The sequence below is a fragment of the Protobothrops mucrosquamatus genome, unplaced genomic scaffold, assembly GCF_001527695.2.
Source record: "Protobothrops mucrosquamatus isolate PMUCROS unplaced genomic scaffold, P.Mucros_1.0 scaffold3327, whole genome shotgun sequence".
Taxonomy (NCBI): domain Eukaryota; kingdom Metazoa; phylum Chordata; class Lepidosauria; order Squamata; family Viperidae; genus Protobothrops; species Protobothrops mucrosquamatus.
In genome coordinates this window covers 18,909-42,587 of record NW_015389317.1, presented here as the reverse complement: position 1 = coordinate 42,587, position 23,679 = coordinate 18,909, and the positions used below count along the sequence as shown (strand labels likewise).

At 42.0% G+C, this 23,679-nt stretch overlaps 1 protein-coding gene across 1 annotated transcript in view; it reads right to left on the bottom strand.

The window, feature by feature from the left end:
* Positions 1 to 2,536: 2,536 nt before the first annotated feature.
* Positions 2,537 to 23,679, bottom strand: part of LOC107297478 (DNA repair protein RAD51 homolog 3) — a 40,017-nt gene continuing 18,874 nt past the window's right edge. The window contains exons 3-5 of the mRNA XM_015826843.2: positions 20,017 to 20,077; positions 15,135 to 15,195; positions 2,537 to 2,761 (exon numbers count right to left, since the gene is read on the bottom strand). Coding sequence (XP_015682329.1) covers positions 2,654 to 2,761; positions 15,135 to 15,195; positions 20,017 to 20,077 — 230 coding nt within the window. The 3' untranslated portion in view covers positions 2,537 to 2,653. The remainder of the gene's footprint in view (positions 2,762 to 15,134; positions 15,196 to 20,016; positions 20,078 to 23,679) is intronic.

Below are 23,679 nucleotides of genomic sequence, written 5' to 3'. Positions count from 1 at the left end.
CCGAGAAGATGGACAGAAGATGGTTAAGGGGTGAGAAAAATTTGCCCCGCTTTGGGGCCACCCATTCTTACAGAACTGAAGCAGTAGAAACTTAGGGAAATACTTCTGTGGTCAGAGAAAAAAGCCTTTCTGCTAGTCATTGCAGCATGAGCCACGGTGGCGCCTTGGTTCAAATGCAGTATTGCAGGCTAATTCTGTCCACCGCCAGGAGTTCGATCCTGACCGGCTCAAAGTTGACTCGGCCTTCCATCCTTCCGAGGTCGGTAAAACGAGGACCCAGATTGTTGGGGAAAAACAGGCTGACTCTGTAAACTGCTCAGAGAGGGTTGTAAAGCCCTGTGAAGCGGTATGTAAGCCTAAGAGCTATTATTATTATTCTTCCTTCCCTCCTTCTTTCTCTCCTTTTCTCCCTTCCTTCCTTCCTACTTTCCTTTCCTTTCCTTCCTATTTTGGTGCAGTGGTCAAAATACAGTATTGTAGGCTAATTCTGTCCACTGCCAGGAGTTCGATCCTGACCGGCTCAAAGTTGATTCAGCCTTCCGTCCTTCCAAAGTCGGTAAAATGAGGACCCAGATTGTTGGGGGCAATAGGCTGACTCTATAAACCGCTTAGAGAGGGCTGTAAAGCCCTGTGAAGCGGTATATAAGTCTAAGAGCTATTGTTATTGCTGCAGGTAGTCCTCGACTTACAACAGTTCATTCAGTGACCATTCAAAGTTACAAACAGCACTCAAAAAAAGTGACTTATGACCCTTTTTCACACACGATAGTTGCAGCATCCCTGTGGTCACGTGCTCAGAATTAGGATGCTTGGAAACTGGCTCCTATTTATGACGGTTGCAGTGTCCCGGGGTCATGTGATCCCCTTTTGCGACCTTCTGACAAGCGAATTCAATGGGGATGCCAAATTCACTCATCAACCGTGTGACTAACTTAGCAGCCGCAGTGATTCACTTAACAACTGTGGCAAGAAAGGTGGTAAAATGAGGCAAAATTCACTTAACAACTGTCTCACTTAGCAGCAGAAACTTTGGGCTTACTTGGGGTCATAAATGGAGAATTACCTGTACTCGCATTTAACAACTGTTGCAGCATCCCCACAGTTACATGATAAAAATTAGGGTGACTTGCAAATTGACATATATTTATGATGGTTGCAGCATCCAGGATCATGTGATCACCATTTACACCTTCCCAACTGGCTTCCAACAAGCAAAGCCAATTGGGGAGGCAAGATTCACTTAAGAACCGTGTTATTAACTTAACAACTGCGAATGGTTTGCTTAACAACTACAGCAAAAAAAGATTGTGTGATTCTCTTAACAACTGCTTTAGTTAACAATGGAAATTCTGGTCTCGGTTGTGGTTTTAAGCCGAGGACTATCTGTACAGAGGGACATGAAGTGTTAATACCATTTTACAAGGCCTTGGGAAGGCCACACTTGGAATACAGTATCCAGTTTTGGTCACCATGATGTAAAAAAAGATATTGAGACTCCGGAAAGAGGGCAGAGAAGAGCAACAAAGATGATCAGGGGACTGGAGGCTAAAGCATATAAGGAACGGTTGCTGGAATTGGGTATGTCTAGTTTAATGAAGAGAAGGACGAGGGGGGACATGATAGCAATGTTCCAATATCTCAGGGGCTGCCCCAAAGAAGAGGGAGTCAAGCTATTCTCCAAAGCACCTGAAGGCAGGACAAGAAGCAACAGATGAAAACTAACCAAGGAGAGAAGCAACCTGGAATTAAGGAGGAATTTCCTGACAGTGAGAACAATTAATCAGTGGAACGGCTTCCCTCCAGAAGTTGTAGATGCTCCATCAATAGAGATTTTTAAGAAGAGACTGGACAGCCATTTGTCTGAAATGGTATAAGGTCTCCTGCTTGAGCAGGCGGTTGGACTACTCACTAGAACAGTGGTGGCGAACCTATGGCATGGGTGCCAGAGGCAGCACTCAGAGCGCTCTCTGTGGGCACGCGCGCCGTCGCCCCAGTCCTAGGCCTTCAGCTGGGTTTTATAAAACCTTTTCACTTTAAGCCTCTGCCGCCGTGTGCAAAAAAAAAAAGTTCAGTCAATTTCAACTTCTCACGGGAAAAAAAGATATTGCAAAGTTGATTGATTGAACTTTTTAGTCCCACCCAGTCTGCTGTTACCACCGCAGCCACGCTCACCCAATGGGCCACACACCCCCGGCACTCGACGATGCGTAAGTGGGTTTTGGGTTGCAGTTTTGGCACTCAGTCTCTAAAAGGTGTGCCATCACTGCACTAGAAGATCTCCAAAGTCCCTTCCAACTCTTATTTTGTTATTCTGTACTCTTGAGTTTTGGGTTCCATGAAGAAGTTTCTCGCAACAGGTTTTATTCCTCAGCAAGCAGATAATTCAGAACTTATTAGACTTCGTATTTCTTCCCCATAAGGAAAGCCGATGTCATAAGAAGCGTCCTGCTGTAGATGCACAAAAATGCTGAAGTTGTATCTGAAAAAACACTAAAGTGGAGATTAAGGCACAATAAGGAAGCAATGAAAGGGAAATTACCATTCTGTGAATTCACACTTTTTATTCATGTTACTCTCCGGGGTACCTTGATATCCATCTGTAGTACTACAGTTTTTTAAAAGGAAGCATAGTTGAATTTTATTTTTTTCTGATTCACTGTTCTTCTACCTGGTCTGTCCGTGGCCTTTTACAAGGATTCGCTTCGTTTTCTGCCGGGATCAAATTCGAATCTGAATCCTGAACATCTCTGAATCCATGAGACTGTGAAAACAAAGAACAAAACTGTTCAAAAACTTGCAACTGATTAAACTGTAGAGCCCTCATCGTGTCTGAAAATCAGGAGTGAGAAAATATAGCAAGTACAGGTAGTCCTCGACTTACAATGATTCATTTAGTGACCGTTCGAAGTTATGGCAGCCCTGAAAACAGCGACTCATGACCGGTTTTCACACTTATGACCACTGCAGCGTCTCCATGATCACAGGATCAAAATTCAGCTGCTTGGCAATTGGCTCAGTTTTACAACAACAGTACTAAATTAGAGCAAGCTGTTATTAGAGCCAGATGTTACAAGCTAAAGCAGGGATCTTCAGACTTGGCCCTTTTATGACTTGTGGACTTAATAATAATAATAATAATAGTAAAGTTGGAAGGGACCTTGAAGGTTATCTAGTCCAACCCCCTGCTCAGGCAGGAAACCCTATACCATTTCGGACAAATGGATGTCCGGTCTCTTCTTAAAAACTTCCAGTGTTGGAGCATTCACCGCTTCAACTCCCAGAATTCCTCAGTTGGCCATTTTGATGAAACTGTGGGCTTAGAGCCAGACCAGAGGTCTTCAAACTTGGCCCTTTGATGACTGGTGGACTTCAACTCCCAGAATTCCTCAGCCAGACACTTTCTCAGCCAGGCACTTGAAGTCCACAAGTCATAAAAGGGCCAAGTTTGAAGACCCCTGGGCTAAAGGCTCTGGAGAAAAGAACTATCACGGCGGTCTACTCAAGTTTCATAAATGGGTGAATAAATTGTCCTTTCTTGGGAGGGAATGCCAGTCTCAGCATGAATGAAATAAACAAATATTAATACATTTACTAAAATAAATTTATAATAATACTAACAATTATTTTAAACATTTATCTAGCTGCCCATCTGATAACCAACTTTGGGCGGCTCTCAATCACAAATTTATTTGTATTATGAAGCAGAAACGAATTCACCAGTTACCTAGTAAACAGCCTTAGCTGTCTGGTTTTATCACATCGAATTTTTCATTTCCATTAAAAAAAAAAGCTAATACAGGCAGTCCTCAACTTACAAAAGTTCATTTCGTGACTGTCCAAAGTTACAATGGCACTGAAAAAAGTGCCTTATGGCCATTTTTCACTGATGACCTTTGCAGCATCCCCATGATCATGTGATCAAAATTATGATGCTTGGCAACTGATTCATATTTATGACTGTTGTGGTGTCCCAAGGTCATGGGATCACCTTTTGTGACCGTCTGACAAGCAAAGTCAATGGGGAAGCCAGATTCACTTAATAACCGTGTGACTAACTCAACAACTGCAGTGATTCCTTTAACAACTGTGACAAGAAAGGTCGTAAAACGGGGCAAAACTCACTTAAATGTTTCACTTAGCAACATAAATTTTGGGCTCAACTGTGGTCGTAAGTCGAGAACTACCTGTAGTTTATATTTCTTGGTCTTTTCTCTCTGAGAGAGAGAGGGGGGGGAAACAAAAAGCAAACACAAGAAACAAATACACAACGGGCTTACATGAAACAAATACACAATGGGCCTACGTCCTGCCTTTTCAATTGCAAGCTGCAATTTAAGACACATCCCACTCACTCAAAAAATGTGATTCAACGTCCTATGTTATTTTTTAAATTTTTTTCCCCAAAGTTAAAATACAAAATAAAGAAAAAGAAGAAACAAGCTAACAACCATCAGACACTAGTAATAATAAAAAAAATGTGTACCAAAAAAAATAATATCAAATATATCATTTATACTGGCTGAACGCTGCCAAATATACGGTACCTGTTCTTAAGTTTTCAAATTTCTTTTGAAAAATATTTGGAAAGAGGAGGCTCTGTTAAAAAAAAAAAGGGGGGATCTCTGAGGAACCAAAAGGTTAGCCTTGCTTTTCAAACCATCTTGTGGTGTGACAGATGGAATCACTGCAGCAAAGTCACGGTTAAAGGACAAAGCTAACTTCTTTGCTGAATCGGAGAAGTGGGGGTAACCCTACCTCTGTTCTTTTCCTATGCCCAGAATTAGTCCCCTAATAAGTAATTATTCCCCCGGTGTTCTCCTGCCTGCTCTTAAAAACGGCAAACTGCGGGGTGGCTACCGATTGCTCAAGGAAGCAGCAAATTTGTTTCAGGAAGAGATGCCGTTTCAAGCTGGCAGAACGTGAAAATTGTGGCATGGGTGACAGCTTTGAAAATGACAAGACCAGCTTGGTCTATAACACAAACAGAGAAGTGACTTATCTCCCAGATTATGTACAGCACTGCAAGGCCACAGAACCCTTTTTAAAAGGACAGATAAAGAGAGATTTCCACCGTATTTAGGCTAGCCACCGCTGCTCTTTGAAAGCAACCGGAAATAATCCCGTGAACAGAATAAGCAAAAATATGAAGTGTTTTCAGGGCTGCCTCAGCAGCTCATCGTGGAAATGGGTTCCTGAAGCCAAGAACGGGCAGCTAAAACGCTCCAGCCATTGTATCAGCAGAAATACAAAAAATAATGTCAACACTGCTAACATCGGATGTTTTTGCTTTGACAACAGTTGGAGATGCAACCATTTTCTTCTTATGTTTTACTCTTAAGAGTTAGATGATGCTGGGGAGAGGAATGTGCATGAGAGTCCAGCTAGACATAACAATACTGGACCTAGTGTGAGAACCAAGGTTATTGAAATAAGAGATGATAAGAATTGGCCGGGCTGGAGAACTGGAGGGAAAGCCTGCATTTCAAGCTAATTGGGGAATGTGATTTATGACTGTTAATTGGAGGAGGGAATTGTGCTTTGATACTATGTGCTCAGGGGAGGGGAATCCAGGTTTTGGCTTCGACTGTGTAAGTGCCGATGCTATGCTACTCAAAATAAAGATTCTTTAAGGTAAACAACACCTCGAAGTTCTTTGAAGAGTTTCATCTGTCGGAACCATGACAAATGAATAAAAAAATCTACCACCACATCAAAAAGTGGGAAGACTACCAACATCATTTAGATTCTAATTAGAGATGCACATAGTCCTCGACTTACGATCGCAATGGAGCCCCAAATTTCTGTTGCTAACCAAGACGGTTGTTAAGTGAATTGTTGCCCCGTTTTACGACCTTTCTTGCCACCGTTAAGTGAATTACTGCAATTGATTTATATTGCCTTAGGTCTGTATGTAGAGGTATGCAAGTTTGTGTGTTAAGTAGAGGTCCCCAACCTTTTGGGCACCAGGGACCGGTTGCGTGGAGAGAGGTTTTTCCGTGGACCGGAGGGTGCGTGGTTTTGTGTGCTGCCTGCATCTCACGGATGGGGCTTGCTTGCTTGTGTGGACCGGTTGCTGGCATGTCACGGACCGGGACCGGTCCATGGACTGGGGGTTGGGGACCCCTGTGTTAAGTAGATCTCACTTTCCAGAACAATCTCTAGGAATATCTTTATTATGCGGAAGAAGACGGCACGGATGAAAGAATTTCTGTAATAAAATAGGCACGACCTATTTCTTTTACCATCACCAAATAGGAGGTAAACATTAACCCTAATGTTATTTTGTCTGAAAAGGAATGCCCCCAAGTCTGTTGTATATATATATAAAAAATGGAAACAGTTAAAATAATAAAATAAAATAAAATTAAGGTTCTAGATTTGAGGCAGAATCTCAGTCCAAAACATATACATAAATTGGATGTTTACAGATTAAGCAAGCTGAAACCTCATTGCTCTGTTAGGCCAAAATTAGGGGAAAAAATATTCATTTTATTAAAATTTCTATCCCGGGGTTTTTTTTGTGCAGATTTTAGCACTTGACAAGTTTTTAGGAGGCAATGTAAATTCACTATAGAATAAAATAATGTTCCATTGTTCAAGAGGGTGGCGAATTAAGACGAGGTAAATATTACAGCCTCTACGTTAAAACTGAAGGAGCTATTTCATTAAAGTACAGGTAGTCCTCGACTTACAACCAAAGTTGAGCCCAAAATTTGTGTTGTTAAGTGAGACATTTTGCTCCATTTTACGACCTTTCTTGCCAGAGCTGTTACTGCACTGCAGTTGTTAAGTGATTCTGGCTTCCCTATTGACTTTCCTTGTCAGAAGGTCGCAAAAAAGGGGAATCACGTGACCCCGGGAAACGGCAACCGTCATAAATATGAGTCAGTTGCCAAGATTCTGAATTTTGATCACATAACCATAGGGATGCTGCAACAGATGCAAGTGTTAAAAACGGTCATAAATCACTTTTAAAATGCCGTTGTAACTATAAACAGTCACTAAACAAACTGTTGTAAGTCAAGTGTCATGGTTCCAACAAATGAAACTCTTCAAAGAACTTCGAGGCATTGTTTACCTTAAAGAATCTTTATTTGAGTAGCATAGCATCGGCACTAACAGTCAAAGCCAAAAACTGAATTCCCCTCTCCAGAGCACATAGTATCAAAGCACAGTTCCCTCCTCCAATTAACAGTCATAAATCACATTCTCCAATTAGCTTGAAATGCAGGCTTCCCCTCCAGTCCTCCAGCCCGGCCATTTCTTATCTCTTATTTCAATAACCTTGGTTCTCACACTAGGTATAGTATTGTTAGGTCTAGCTAAATTCTCATGCACATTCCTCCCCCCAGCATCCTCTAACTCTAAGAGTAAAACATAAGAAGAAAATGGTTGCATCTCCATCTGTTGTCAAAGCAAAAACATCCGATGTTAGCAGCGTTGACACCAAGCACTACACGTAGTCGCAAGACTAGAGATTCTGGTTGCTTATTCTATTTATACTGGCATTTTCTGAGCAGAGAAAAGAGAGAGTTAAACTTTGGGTCGTATGTGAGTAAAACTGACAGTTTTCTGTGACTAATTTTTATGTCGGGAAGAGCTTTGAGGAAATGATTTTTTTACATCTACGGTTTCCACCCTCGCTGTTCTGCCAAAAGCTATCATACTGCTCCCATTTCTGGGTAATCATGACAGCATCGCCCCCAAAATAAAACTGCGACCGATCGGCTTTGCCAATAACCAAACCAGAGGAAGCTTTCACTGACTGTTTGAAGTTACAATGGCTTTGGAAAAAAAGTGGTTGATGACAGTTTTTCATACTTGGGACCGTTGCAGCGTCCCGTGGTCACCTGATCAACATTCAAATGCAGCGATTCACTTAACAGCTGTGGCAAGGAAATGGGTCAAAACTCACTTAACAACTGTCTTGCTTAGCAATGGGAATTCTGGGCTGAATTGTAGTCATAAGTAGAGGACAACCTGTGCTCAGAGCAGTGAGGCCAATTCAGAACATGGTGATTTCTGTACAGTAGATCACAGAGGCCAAACAACGAGATGGGTGGTTTCTAAATATAATAAATAAATAAACAATCTTGCTTGTAATAATAATAATAATAATAATAATAATAATAATAATAATAATAATAACAACAACAACAACAACAACAACAACAACAACAACAACAACAATATAATAAAGTTGGAAGAGACCTTGGAGGTCACCTAGTCCAACCTCCTGCTCAGGCAGGAAACCCTGTACCAGTGATGGCAAACCTTTTAGAGACCAAGTGCCCAAGCTGCAACCCAAAACCCACTTATTTATCGCAAAGTGCCAGGGCTGCATCAGCATTGTGGTGCCCTCAGACAAACCAGCCACTAACAGGCACATAGAGATATACAATATCTACGTACCAATCAAAAAGATTAAAAGGAAGCAAAAAGACCAAAACACCTTCTTACCAGCAAACTGTCAACGCTGCTAACATCGGATGTTTTGCATTGACAACAGATGGAAATGTGGCCCTCTTTTTCCCTTTCGCTTTTAGAGTTCGATGATGCTGGGAGGGGAGGGGGATGTGAATGAGAGTCCAGCTAGACATAACAACACTAAACTTAGCATGAGAATCAAGGTTATTGAGCCCAGATCTGATAAAGAATTGGCGGCTGGAGAACTGGAGAGGAAGCCCTGGTGCGTCAAGCTAATTGGAGAATGTGATTTATGACTGTTAATTGGAGGAGGGAATTGTGCTTTGATACTATGTGCCCAGGGGAGGGGAATTCAGTTTTTGGCTTCGATTATGTAGTGCCGAAATTATGCTACTCGAATAAAAGATTCTTTAAGGTAAACAATGCCTCGAAGTTCTTTTGAAGAGTTTCATCTGTCGGAACCATAATACAATCAACACCCAGATGCGCCAAAATTAAATACCAAGATTAACGCTAGAGTAACAATGAAGAAGTAAACAATATCCCAATCAAGGAACTACCAACACAGACAAATAGTAAACAAGAGCCTAATCAAGGAACCAAGACCGCTCCCACCAACACAGAGAGGGCAACTTACTAGTATAAAAATAAGAGCAAAACCTACTCCAGTTTAGGACTGATGATGTTACCTAGTTGGGTAATGAAACATCTGCAAAAAAACCATCAAGCTCAGAGAGCACCAAGGACCCCACAGTTCAACCCTGACCTACAAACATTCTCTTCTTTTTTTGAATTTATTTCCCCCCCCCCCCCATCATCGCAACATTCATAGTTCTACTTTGATCCTAAAACACATTCAGAACTCAAAAAGACAGTTCTAAAAACCCATAGGAAATGCTATGGCAACATGTTTCCAGGCAAGGAAGCGCTTATAGTTTGGTAAGCTTGTGCGCTTTTGACATTTGAAGAGCAGTTTTAAATTGTTTTGGCTCAGCTCCCTGTGCTGCAGAAAGTGCCCGTGAAATGTGGCTAGTTACGATGTTTATTTCAGGATTATGCTCAAGACATTTCAAATGCCATCAAAAATACCTGGAAAGCTTCTGTATTTCTTTATCCTATTCAGTCCACTTAACACCTGCCATATTCCAATGAACATTATGATTCAGTGCTACCTAACAATTCCAGGGTGGACTGTACAGGTAAGTCCTCGACTTACGACCACCATTGAAACAAACTTTTCTGTTGCTAAGTGAGAAATTTGTTAAGTGCGTTTTGTCCCACTTTACGACTTTTCTTGCCACCGTTGTTAAGTGAATCCCTGCAGTCATTAAGTCAGTTACATGGCTGTTAAAGCAATCTGGTTTTCCCACTGACTTGCTTGTCTCAAGGTTAATAATAATAATAATAATAATAATAATAATAATAATAATAATAATAATAATAATGATGATGATGATGATGATGATGATGATGATGATAATAATAATAATAATAATAATAATAATAATAATAATAAAGTTGGAAGGGACCTTGGAGGTCATCTAGTCCAACCTCCTACTCAGGCAGGAAACCCTAGACCATTTCAGACAAATGGCTGTCCAGTCTCTTCTTAAAAACTTCCAGTGTTGGAGCATTCACCGCTTCTGGAGGCAAGGAGTTCCACTGGTTAATTGTTCTCACTGTCAGGAAGTTTCTCCTTAGTTCTAGGTTGCTTCTCTCCTTGATGAGTTTCCATCCTTTGCTTCTTGTCCTCCCTTCAGGCGCTTTGGAGAATAGCTTGACTCCCTCTTCTTTGGGGCAGCCCCTGAGATACTGCAACACTGCTATCATGTCCCCCCTGGTTATAAAAAGTGATCACATGACCTCGGGACACGGCAACTGTCATTAAGTACATGACAGTTGCCGTGTGTCTGAATTTTGATCACGTGACCACAGGATGCTGCATCAGCCGTTAAGTGTGAAAAACAGTCATAAGTCACTTTTTTCAGTATCATAACTTTGAACAGTCACAAAACCAATTGTGATAAGGAAAGGGCCACCTGTAAACTAACTTAATAACTAAGAAGAAGAGAAGAGCAAGAAAGATGATCAGGGGACTGGAGGCTAAAACATATAAGGAACGGTTGCTGGAATTGGGTATGTCTAGTTTAATGAAGAGAAGGACGAGGGGGGACACGACAGCAGTGTTCCAATATCTCAGGGGCTGCCCCAAAGAAGAGGGGGTCAAGCTATTCTCCAAGGTGCCTGAAGGCAGGACAAGAAGCCACGGATGGAAACTAATCAAGGAGAGAAGCAACTTAGAACTAAGGAAAAACTTCCTGACAGTGAGAACAATTAACCAATGGAACAACCTGCCTCTAGAAGCGGTGAATGCTCCAACACTGGAAGTTTTTAAGAAGAGACTGGACAGCCATTTGTCTGAGATGGTGTAGGGTTCCTGCCTGAGCAGGGGGTTGGACTCGATGATCTCCAAGGTCCCTTCCAACTTTATTACTATTATTATTATTATTATTATTATTATTATTATTATTATTATTATTATTATTATTATTATTATTATTATTATTTAACAAAGAACACAACTACAAAAAAAAATCCCAGTCAGGAAATATCGAAGACAGTATAAAAAGCCAATGTAGCTGCACAAAATTACCTTAACGAGTTTCTGGGGGGGAAAAAATGCAAATAAAAGTTTGAGAGAGGATCAAGACATCAAAGACGGTTATAGACAGGCAGACCCAAATTACTGCAAGGGTGTCAAGAATGCTAAAGCACTGAATATTGTGGGGAAAATAAATGTAAACGAGAACTCTAAAAACAGGATCTGTGATAAGGGGATCTAGATGATTAATCTAGACAGGAAGGCCTGGAGGAACATTGTCCATGGGGTCGCGATGGGTCGGACACGACTTCGCAACTAACAACAACAAGATGATTAATTAGAAAAGAAGCTTAATAATGAGGTGGAGAATATTCGTAGATATTGAATTGTTATCTTCTAAAATTACCAAGAAATGTACTAATTTCAGGTGGATAAAAGAGAACATTATTGGAAGAAGAGAAAAATCAAGGAAAGTTACTAAGGGGAATATGGAACTATAGAAACTCACTGTTATTATTTGTAAATACAAACCCAGACAACATACTGTTTACCAAATATTGATGGTGTATGTAAAAAAAAACCCCAATAAAACATTAAAAAAAAAGAATGCTAAAGCTCAGAAGAAACTCAGTTTGTCAAAAGGAGTTACGAGTAATAAGGGCAACTTCAAATAGATTTAAAGGAAAAGGAAAAGAATCAATAAATCAGCTACTCAGTGAAGCACTATCAAAGCTGACACCAGCCAGAACGTAGAAAAACTTTAAAAAAATAGTTCATGATTGGAAGACAAGGAGAGGGCTGGCCCACAGAATCACCAAGAATGAATGGGTAGCATCCTCCTCATTCAGCGAAGGATTTGACTAACAAATCAGGACTAACACATCAGCAGGATGCTGGTGACCTAAATGTTCCCTTCCAAATTTATTAATCATAATCGAGGTGGTCTGAGACAGAATGCAGAATGAAGGGAATGTAGTTGTTTAATTTGAATATAATGTCAAGCTGTAGCTAAGGAAACTAGTAATGGGTATGGCCTGTATCTGCATGGCATATAATATATTATCTGTTAACTTGCAAATCAGATAAGTAGGTCACAAATGCATCGTTTGTTTAATCCTTCGTTTGCTACTTGAAATTTACATACTGGTAAAACTCTCCTGCTTGTCCTTTCGTAACGTTTAACTGAGCAAAATGGTGCTTCGTAGGGCAACGCTTCTTGAACCAAGGTACCTCAAATGGGCTCCCTTAAGAGAATGCATCCAAACTTTGTGTACTTTTCATATTTTATTTATTTTTCCCTATTTTTATAACCTGTAAGCCCCGCCCAGAGTCACCTTGCAGGGGAGATGGGCAGCATAAAAGCTTAATAAATAAAATAAATAAAAATCCAAATTTTATAAAAGGTTTTAGGACATAAAAATGATTGTAAACCATTTTATATTTACATGAAAGCTGGGACATGACCACTGAGGTAAAGACAAGGATAGAGAAAGCTCGAACAGCATTCTTCAAAATGAAAAAGGTCTTCTGCAGTCACGACATAAGCCTAAGACTGAAAATCAGGCTGGTCAGATGCTATATTTTTTCTATCCTGCTCTATGGAGTAGAGAGTTGGTCTCTGACAGAAGGCCACCTGAAGAGACTAGAAGCATTTGAAATGTGGATTTACAGGCGGCTGTTACGTATAAAAGCTGAGTTGACAAGATCAGAAATGAGGAGGTGATAAGCCGCCTGGGAAAGCCAAGGGAAATCATCAAAACAATTAAAAAACGAAAATTAGAATATTTCGGACAGGTGATGCGACACCCAGAAAAAATACGGCATACTCCATTTACTCCTCCAGGGAAAGATCGAAGGCAAACGAGGTCCAGGCAGAAGAAGAACATCGTGGCTTCAAAATCTAAGGGACTGGTTTGGACAAAATTCAGCAGCCCTTTTTCGTGCAGTTGCTGATAAAAACAGGATCGCTAACATGATCGCCAACATCAGATAACAGATATGGCACAAGAAGAAGAAGAAGAGTAGAATAGAATAGAGTAGCGTAGCTTAGAGTAAAGTAGAATAGAGTAGAGTAGAATAGAATAGAATAGAATAGGAGAAGAGAAGAGAAGAGAGAAGAGTAAGGGTAGCATAGCTTAGAGTAGAGTAGAGTAGAGTAGAATAGAGAAGAGAAGAGTAAGGGTAGCATAGCTTTGAGTAGAGTAGAGTAGAGTAGAGTAGAGTAGAGTAGAGTAGAGTAGCGTAGCATAGCATAGCATAGAAAAGAGAAGAGTAAGGGTAGCATAGCTTAGAGTAGAGTAGAGTAGAGTAGAGTAGAATACAGGATCACAAATGAGGATGTGATAAGCCGCCTGGGAAAGCCAAGGGAAATCATCAAAACAATTAAAAAACGAAAATTAGAATATTTCGGACAGGTGATGCGACACCCAGAAAAAATACGGCATACTCCATTTAATCCTCCAGGGAAAGATTGAAGGCAAACGAGGTCCAGGCAGAAGAAGAACATCGTGGCTTCAAAATCTAAGGGACTGGTTTGGACAAAACTCAGCAGCCCTTTTTTGTGCAGCTGCTGATAAAAACAGGATCGCCAACATGATCGCCAACGTCCGATAACGGATATGGCACAAGAAGAAAAAAACCATTTTATGACATAATGCCAAATGTCATAAACCATTGCCAGTGGTCAACTCCTGATTGTTTGACAGTTCAACATGGGCTACTTTCACGGCAGACACATCTTTGGATATGTCCCTGAATTAGAATCTCTGCCATTGTTGAAGACATTGGGGAATTTAGAAAGGAAATATATCCGAAAAGATGACCCAACAGGTTGCCGGGTGTCTAGTGTTATTTAAAACTCTAGCCTCTTATAGATGCTGGAGGGTTTCAAGCAGATGGAAAATGAAAACAGAGCGGTAGCCTCAAATCATGATTTGCTGTGAGAGACCAAAAAATAGGAAGGCTATTAGATGACCACATCAATCTGCAGTTAACAGACTCATGCTGTGCACAGCATCTGAAAGAAATCAATATAGACATTACTATCACAGGTTGAGCTAAGGAAGCTTTTGCTGGTTTTCAATCCCTGCTGAGCTGGTTTAGAATAGAATCACAGAGTTGGAAGGGACCTTGGAGGTCATCTAGTCCAGGGCTTTTCAACCTTTTCACCCATTGTACCACTTTCAGGATATGGCAACATCTGAGTATTACCAGTCAACTAGCAAGGTGTCAAAAACTTGACCCAAAAAAAGAAAAGAAAAAAAGTGATAAAGTACAGGTAGTCCTCGACTTACAACAGTTCGCTTAGTGACTGTTTGAAGTTACAATGGCACTGAAAAAAGTGCCCCCCAAGCCACAGCCGAGCAAGACACCTGCCTGCCCGCCCGACGGTGCTCTTCCTCCTGTCCGAGGTTTTCATTGTTGTGAGCATTTCTGTTGAGGATTGGCAGCGGGGGTGGAGTGAGGGGTGTTTGGTTTTTATTCCCCCCGTCTGCTGGGTGGTTGCAGCAGGTTTTGGTCACTTTACATGACCCTGGGACACTCTGACCGTCATAAATATGAATCACTTGCCAAGCATCTGAATGTAAATCACAAGACCCTGGAGATGCTGCAACATTCCAGCTGATCGGCACTTCTTCTGGGCTCAGCAGAAGCACCAGGATCAGTGCTGCTTTCCAGCTGATTGGGGCTTCTTCTGGGCTCAGCAGAAGCACCAGGATCAGCGCCGAACTCCAACTGGAGCCTGGTGCTGATCCTGGCGTTTCCACTGAGCCCTGACAGCCCTGCAGCTCCAGCCGTCTCTCGCTCAGGATTGTGCGGTGCTGCCACCGGTTCAGCTCATTCCCTTCCCCCGCTACTTTTCTAGGATGGTCGCGTACCACCTGCCAGGTGCCAATGTACCACAGGGGGTACCCGTACCACAGGTTGAAAAGCCCTGATCTAGTCGTAAGTCATTTTACTTATTTTAATTGCGTTGCTTCTGACACGAATAAACAAACCATCACCGGTTCATCGTGAAGATGTGTGACTAGGGTTGATCTAAAGTTAGCATTTCATTCTCAACTTTATTGTTCCCAGTTCTGGTCTCTTCCACAACTGTACTTACCATAATGCAAAAGGCTACAGTTGACTCCTTCTGACTCGGAGACTTGTACAACGTTGCCAGCCTGGAAATCAATAATAAACGAGCAATCACGATTACTTCAATGACACGGACGAATGTTTAGGTGGAGCGTTTACAAAGAGTTGAACAACACGAAGCTCGCCACATTTCATTGGCAATTATTTGTGTCCGTATCGCCTTCTTACATTATTACAGATTCAAAGAATGACATCACTGCTATTAAGTCAGTGAAAGGACATAGTCAATTCGGTGAATGAAGGATGGTAAAGTCAAAAACATGGTTTGTTAATTTTAGCTTTTTTCTTTACATCCTGCCTTTTTATCAGTATAGGCAGTCCTTCTTTAAAGATGCTAAGTGGCACAGAAAACTCCGTTGTAAAAGTGAAGCACTTTTACGCAGAAAAACCAGGTCTGGCTATCCTGGTTACTATCGTTAAGTGAGGATCTCACTATCAAGGCTGCTAACATCGGATGTTCTTGCTTGACAATATATGAAGAAGCAGACATGTTTTATTTAACCTGTGTATCACTTCTAGAGTTAAAGTCAGACAATGTTAGAAGGGAGGGTGGAAAGTATGTACTCCGGGGATAGTTAGCCATAACAATATTTCAGTACAGTATTTCCAAGGTCAGTTGTAACCAGAGGAGTTACTGGAGGGAAAGTTCACACTTCAAATTAATTGGAGAATGTGATTGATGACTGTTAAATGAAGGAATGAGTTATGCTTTGTTAGGGGTGATTGGGGGAGGGAGAATTCAGTTTTTGGCTTCATTATGTACGTGCCGAAGCTATGTAGCAATAAAAGGATTCTTTAAGGTAAACAATGCCTCAAAGTTCTTTGAAAAGCTTAATAATAATAATAATAATAATAATAATAATAATAATAATAATAATAAAAAGTTGGAAGGGACCTTGGAGGTCATCGAGTCCAACCCCCTGCCCAGGCAGGAACCCTACACCATTTCAGACAAACGGCTGTCCAGTCTCTTCTTAAAAACTTCCATGACACTCACGTGGCTACAATTTTTGACTTCCCGCACAACTTCCCCATCGACTCTGCTTGTGGGAAGATCACAAGTTGCGATCATGGGAACTACAATGGCAGGCATGAGGCCCAGTGAGGACTACCATTTATTCATCATTGTTGTAAGTTTGAATGGTCGCTGAACGAGTGGTCAGTAAACAATGATCTAGACAACCGGAATGGCTCCCATTCATTTTAACAGGCTTGCGCAGAGGAGAACAGAATAACAGAGTTGGAAAGGACCTTAGAGGTCATCTAGTCCAACCCTGCACAAGCAGGCAACCTTATACCATTCTGTGCAAATGCTTGTCCAATCTCCTCTTGAAAATCTCCAGTGTTTGAGCACCCACAACTTCTGGAGGCAGGTTGTTCCACTGATTGTTCTCACTATCAGGAACTTTCTCCTTAGTTCCAGGTTGCTTCTCTCCTTGATGAGTTTCCACCCGTTGCTTCTTGTCCTGCCTTCAGGCGCTTTGGAGAAGAGCTTGACTCCCTCTTCTTTGGGGCAGCCCCTGAGATACTGGAACACTGCTATCCTGTCACCCCTCGTCCTTCTCTTCATTAAACTAGACATACCCAATTCCAGCAACTGTTCTTTATATGTTTGAGCCTCCAGTCCCCTAATTATCTTTGCTGCTCTTCTCTGCTCTCTATTTAAAGTCTCAACATCTTTTTTTATATTGCGGTGTGATCACTGTCATACTGCAGTGTTCCCCAACCTCAGCAACGTTAAGATATATGGACTTCAATTCCAATGCTGGGGAATTCTGGGATTGGAAGTCCATCCATCTTAAAGCTGCTGAGGCTGAAAAACAGTGCCCGACTGTCTTAATTTAAAAGACTATAGATATGGTGCTGGAGAAGACTCCTGCAAGTCCCCAGGACTGCAAGGCGATCCAACCGGTCAGTCCTAGAGGAGATCAACCCTGACTGCTCTTTAGAAGGCCAGATCCTGAAGTTGAAACTCAAGTCCTTTGGCCACCTAATGAGAAGGAAGGACTCCCTGGAGAAGAGCCTGATGCTGGGAAAGATGGAGGGCAAGAGAAGAAGGGGACGACAGAGAATGAGGTGGCTGGATGGAGTCCCTGAAGCAGCAGGCGTGAACTTAAATGGACTCCAGAAGATGGTAGAGGACAGGAAGGCCTGGAGGAATGTTGTCCATGGGGTCGCGATGGGTCGGACACGACTTCGCAACTAACAACAACATAGATACGGACCACAGGTATTTCACAGCTTGTGACAGATAGCCCGACACGAACAGTAAGGAACAGAAAATAGTGGCCGTGTTTGAAAAAGGGAAATGATTGTAGAAACCTGGCCTGCTTTGCAATTCCACCAAGTTTGTTGTATTGTTAAAAATACCTTCAACCACAAAACAACAAATTATTCAAAAATATATAAAATAAAGCCAGATAAGTCCCCGGAGGATCTGACAATAATACTAAAGCTTAAATATTTTGAACTTCTTAACCGCAGCTGGCGTTTTTGAAAAAAGCCAAAGAGATGGAATAAGCCTTGCAACTGCACTGGATTTTATTTATTTTTTGTTCAATCTGAAATCTAATTCGCTAAAACCCACAGGGAGGGAGGACTCCTGAACTTGCTATACCCCAGGAAAATGCTCAGCCTTCCCCCCCGGAGGTAACCTGCCAAGATTCCTGTTAATTATTTTTAGGGCTCTGGGTTTCTTTTCTTCTCTCAGTGCTGTTCTATTAGAAAGCAAGTAATTACCGCCCAAGGAAGATTATCACACCACATTTCCTCACACAGGGAATTCCTCAGAACATTTAAATTGGTGGGTGTACTTGATCGAAATAGCCTTAATCGTGAGGTACCCTGTCATGTTTCTAAGAGGCTCTCAAATAGAATTCCACCAGGTGCCCCTCGGATGCAATGGATATCTGTGTTTGGATGAAGGGACACCCCACCATCTAAATTAAGTGACACACTTAAAGGCGCTGGGAGAAGAGGGATATTAGGTTTTAACACCATAATTGAATCATGGCTAAGGTTACACTGTGTTCCAGCTGCAAAACAAAGAGGTACGGCAAGAATTCCCCGCAGCATCCTGGGGAAAACAATGCTACAAAAGGAACAGCTTAACTCGGTTTATTTTCTTAATTGCGAAGCTCCGCTTTTCCACAGGTTTCCCGTTGGCATAAAAATAAAGGCTGCCTTTACTAACCCACTGCTGTCTTGCAGCCTCACACTCTTTTATCTTTCAAATGTGAATGTTTGGGTAGGTTTTGTAGCTACCTGCTTTAGATAAGGCTGCTGCCCAAAATGGCAAGCTACATTAAAGGGACAGGCTTAGGATACAGGAGGACCTGGACAGACTTGAACACTGGGCGCTATCTAACAAAATGAAATTCACTGGTGAAAAAAGCAAGGTTCTACATTTAGGCAAGAAAAACCAAATGTACAGGTATAGTATAGGGGGTACCTTGCTCAATAGTAGTAACTGTGAGAGGGATCTCGGAGTCCTAGTGGACAATCATTTAAATATGAGCCAGCCGTGTGCTGCAGCTGCCAAAAAGGCCAACACAGTGCTAGGCTGCATTAACAGAGGGAGAGAATCAAGATCACGTGAAGTGTTAATACCACTTTACAATGCCTTGGTAAGGCCACACTTGGAATACTGCATTCAGTTTTGGTCACCACGATGTAAAAAAGATGTTGAGACTCTAGAAAGAGTACAGAGAAGAGCAACAAAGATGATCAGGGGACTGGAGGCCAACGCATATAAGGAAAGGCTGCTGGAATTGGGTATGTCTAGTTTAATGAAGAGAAGGACGAGGGGGGACAGGATAGCAGCATTCCAGTATCTCAGGGGCTGCCACAAAGAAGAGGGAGTCAAGCTATTCTCCAAGGCGCCTGAAGGCAGGACGAGAAGCAACGGGTGGAAACTAATCAAGGAGAGAAGCAACCTAGAACTAAGGAGAAACTTCCTGACAGTGAGAACATTTAGCCAGTGGAACAACCTGCCTCCAGAAGCGGTGAATGCTCTAACGCTGGAAGTTTTTAAGAAGAGACTGGACAGCCATTTGTCCAAAATGGTATAGGGTTTCCTGCCTGAGCAGGGGGTTGGACTAGATGACCTCCAAGGTCCCTTCCAACTTTACTATTATTATTATTATTATTAACAGCCCCTGAAACTGTCTCTCCGAGAACTGATTGAAGCCTTCGAGTTAAGAAAAGTTGTCATTCGTAGTTAGACTATGCTATTCGTTCTCCTGCATCCAAATCTGATCTTTGTGTATTTTGTCCACGGTACCTGTACACCACAACTTCAATATTACTAAGGAACTGGCTGGTTCTGGCATAAGTGGGCCGATTCTGCTACTTGTCTCCTAAAAGTGCCTTTTTTCCGTTTTATTTTTAGAATATCTGAAGTAGTCTGGAAGTTGAGTCATGGCAACCAGAGTCCTTTTCTAGCTGGTTGGAAAATTTCAAACGATATGCTTGACTCAGTTTTCAGGCTTTCAAGATACACTGAATTATTAACAAATCATACAAGCTGTTCCATACTACTACATACTAGGTAATGTATACAGTGGTTGGCTAGTTCGTCGTTCATGTAGCTACTACAGCTTTTTCCTGTCTAGCTGTTTATAGGCTTTTTTTGGTGGGGGAGAGGAATTTGAAATAATTTTGAGAACTCTGTTGAAGTGTGTTTTTAGATAAGTATTTAAATTAAAGGCAGAATGTTCATTCCACAGCTGGTGTAGGCTACAGGGAGGATGGGAAGAGAAGCAGAAAAAATAATTGAGAGTATCCTTGGCTTTAGTTACAAACTCAATGGCTAATTTTATTGATTGGTGTCCATTTTTTAAACTCACCTCTGCTTGTTATTCCAGTGCAAAATTAAACGTATGGTAGCTGCATGACCCCAGCTTTCCCCTACAGAAAAAGAGAGGGAAGACAGAGGAAGAAAAAAGAATTATTACCAATTATTCTTCAAACGTATTTTAAAGGCACACAGCTGGTACATACTGCAGCCAGGAAGCGCCAGCTGCAAAGAAATCTATATAAATAAAAATGTAAATGTTCGTTTGTTCAAAATCTTAAATCTCCGAAAGTTCTTCACCGATTGCTTTGAAATTTTGACACAACGTTGCATTCGAATACGCGCGTGTTTTTATATACCTATATTATATAGATGTCACACCTGTGACAGGTAAAAACATGCTTTTTTTTGAAAAACAGCGCCATCTGTTGGACGTAAGAGCCACACACGCGTTTACCAGACTGAGCCACAGCAACGCGTGGCTGGGTACAGCTAGTAATAAATAAATTCATGATAGGAAAATAAACAGTTATGAGCTAAGATAAACCCGCCACGCTTTTGAGAAGGCAAGCAGGTTTCCTATGCAAAAGGGAGCACCGTGATACTAAATACTTGCACAACAGAATGATTAATTGTGATAGAACAATTCATTAGGACATCCCTGCTCCCTTTCTGCCTTGCAGTTTAATGATTTAACATGAATTTTCCTGGAGGCTTTCAGAAAATTGAGTTAGAAATATTTGGGAATAAATAAAACAGGATTTTTTTAAAGCCTCACAAATATAGAAGAAAATATGTGTAGCTTGGGATTGAATTGTGGAGTCCTTTGGTGCTTTCTGAGCTTGGATGTTTTCTTGTAGATGTTTCCCTACCCATCTAAGTAACATCATCAGTGCTAGAAGGGAGTGGTTTGCGCAGTGAAGAAGGAGGAGGAGGAGGAGGAGGAGGAGGAGGAGGAAAGGGAAGAGGAGAAGGTGGGTGTTGGAGTCCTTGGTGCTTCCTGAGCTGGATTGCTTTCCTGCAGATGTTTCACTACCCAGCTAGGAAACAGCAGTATTAGAAGGAAGTGGAGTTTCTGGAGAAGGAAAAGGGGAGGAGTGGAAAGGAGAGGAGGAGGAGAAGGACAACTGTGGAGTCCTTGGTGCTCTCTGAGCTAGTGATGACCAGGAATTAGGGGACAGTATTAATTGTGAATACATATAGATGGCTTCTCTCTCTTTGGTCACTTGTAATCCTGGATGCAGGGTCAGGAAAGGACAGCAAGGACAACACCCAATGTCCTAACCCACCCAAGAACATATGATATCTTTAAGGAACACACCAATGGGAACATATTTAGCTACCTCTGCTTTCTCCCTTCTTATCTACAGTATGCCAGACTTACCGGGTGCAATCTTTATCTTATGTGTGTCAGCTTTGCTGGATGGGTTGCTTATGTAATTATACAGAAGAAATACGAGGATTTCTTGTCATTCAGGGCTCCTCTCATTTTAGAGGAGTCCGTCTCTATTCAGCTGAATAAAAACGTAAAACTTATAAAGGCACTTTCTGGTTTCCTGTATTTCTTTAACCAGCAAAACCTCAGAACCTGCATATCACTAGGATGTATTCCTGCAGACATTTCACTACCCAACTAAGTTAACATCACCAATGCTAGAAGGGAGGGGGGGTTACTCTTAGTCTATACAGAGTTGCTCCCCCTGCCAGTCTTGGTGGGGACGCACCAAGGATTTCGCCTCACAGCACAGTGCTGGGCTGCATTAACAGAGGGATAGAATCAAGATCACGTGAAGTGTTAATACCACTTTACAAGGCCTTGGTAAGGCCACACTTGGAATACTGCATCCAGTTTTGGTCACCACGATGTAAAAAAGATGCTGAGACTCTAGAAAGAGTACAGAGAAGAGCAACAAAGATGATTAGGGGACTGGAGGCTAAAACATATAAGGAACGGCTGCTGGAATTGGGTATGTCTAGTTTAATGAAGAGAAGGACGAGGGGGGACATGATAGCAGTCTTCCAATATCTCAGGGGCTGCCATAAAGAAGAGGGAGTCAAGCTATTTTCCAAAGCACCTGGAGGCAGGACAAGAAGCAACAGGTGGAAACTAACCAAGGAGAGAAGCAACCTGGAACTAAGGAGAAACTTCCTGACAGTTAGAACAATTAACCAGTGGAACAACCTGCCTCCAGAAGCTGTGAATGCTCCAACACTGGGAGTTTTTAAGAAGAGACTGGACAGCCATTTGTCCAAAATGGTATAGGGTTTCCTGCCTGAGCAGGGGGTTGGACTAGATGACCTCCAAGGTCCCTTCCAACTTTACTACTACTACTACTACTACTACTACTACTACTACTACTACTACTACTACTACTATTATAAAAAAGGTACTCCTGAATGAAAGACACGGTCTGCTTAGCCCAGTCGTGCAAATATTTTTATCAATTTATTTATTTATTCATTCTTTCAATATCTATAGCCACCCATCTCAAGGCAATACCTGAAAGTGTCATGATTCCGACCGATGAAACTGTTCAAAGAACTTGGAGGCATTGTTTACCTTAAAGAATCTTTATTTGAGACGCACAGCATCGGCACTAACACAGTCGAAACCAAAAATTGGATTCCCCTCCCCAGAGCACATAGTATCAAAGCACAATTCCCTCCCCCAATTCACAGTCATAAATCACATTTTCCAATTAGTTTGAAATGCAGGCTCTCCCTCCAATTCTCAAGTCTGCCAATTCTTATCATCTCTTATTTCAATAACCTTGGTTCTCACGCTAGGTCCAGTATTGTTATGTCTAGCTGAACTCCCATGCACATTCCTCCCCCCCCCCCCATCATCTAACTCTAGCTCTAACTCTAAGAGTAAATCATAAGAAGAAAAGGGTTGAATCTCCATCTGTTGTCAAAGCAAAAACATCCGATGTTAGCAGGGTTGACAGAAAGTTTTTCATTTGTTCGTGAGCTCTAAACCAAACCTTGCCTTGGACAGAGAAACCGTCTTCCCCAGGCTTGTCTAAAAGAACAAACGCTGCCAAAGTGCTCGTGAGGCTGGGGCGTCTGTGATTTATATTCAACACCTCTGGCAGCCAAGGCTACCGATAGCCTTTTCTTCCTTTCAAGCAGTACAGCCCTCCTTTATTCACTAGTTGTGATGACCCGAACGGAGGCAAAGTAATTAGTTGGTCAGAATAATTGTCTTTGTAAGCACTGCCGACGTTCACCCAACAGCCCCCACATATGCTGGCACAAGTTCAATAAAACAGTCAACGGAGTTCAACAGTTCTTTAAAGTAAAACAGATAACAAACAAAGTATGATCTTTTTCAACGCCCAGCTTGCCTGTAATCTGCAAACTGCAAAACTGAAGACAGCAAGGAAACAAATTTGATCCAAAATACAAAGACTCCAGGTACAAGAGCTCACATCACAAGAGTTCACGTTTGTTCCCGGCAAATGCCCCACCCCACAGCGTCTCCTTAAATACCTATTCCCCAGGTGTGCCTTGTGAAGTGGGGCGTGACGCTCTCCTCCCGAGCAAGTGAGCCTGCCTCCGTTGTTCCCTCCTCCTCTCTGCTCTCCTTGCTCTGGGATCTGGTGGGGAGGGGCCTTGCTCCTCGCCTGAGCTCTGCCTTCCCTGTTCCAAACTTGAAGGGCCCTGGCCTGCTTCAGCCTGTTCCTCCCCACAGTCCTCCGAAGCCACAGACACC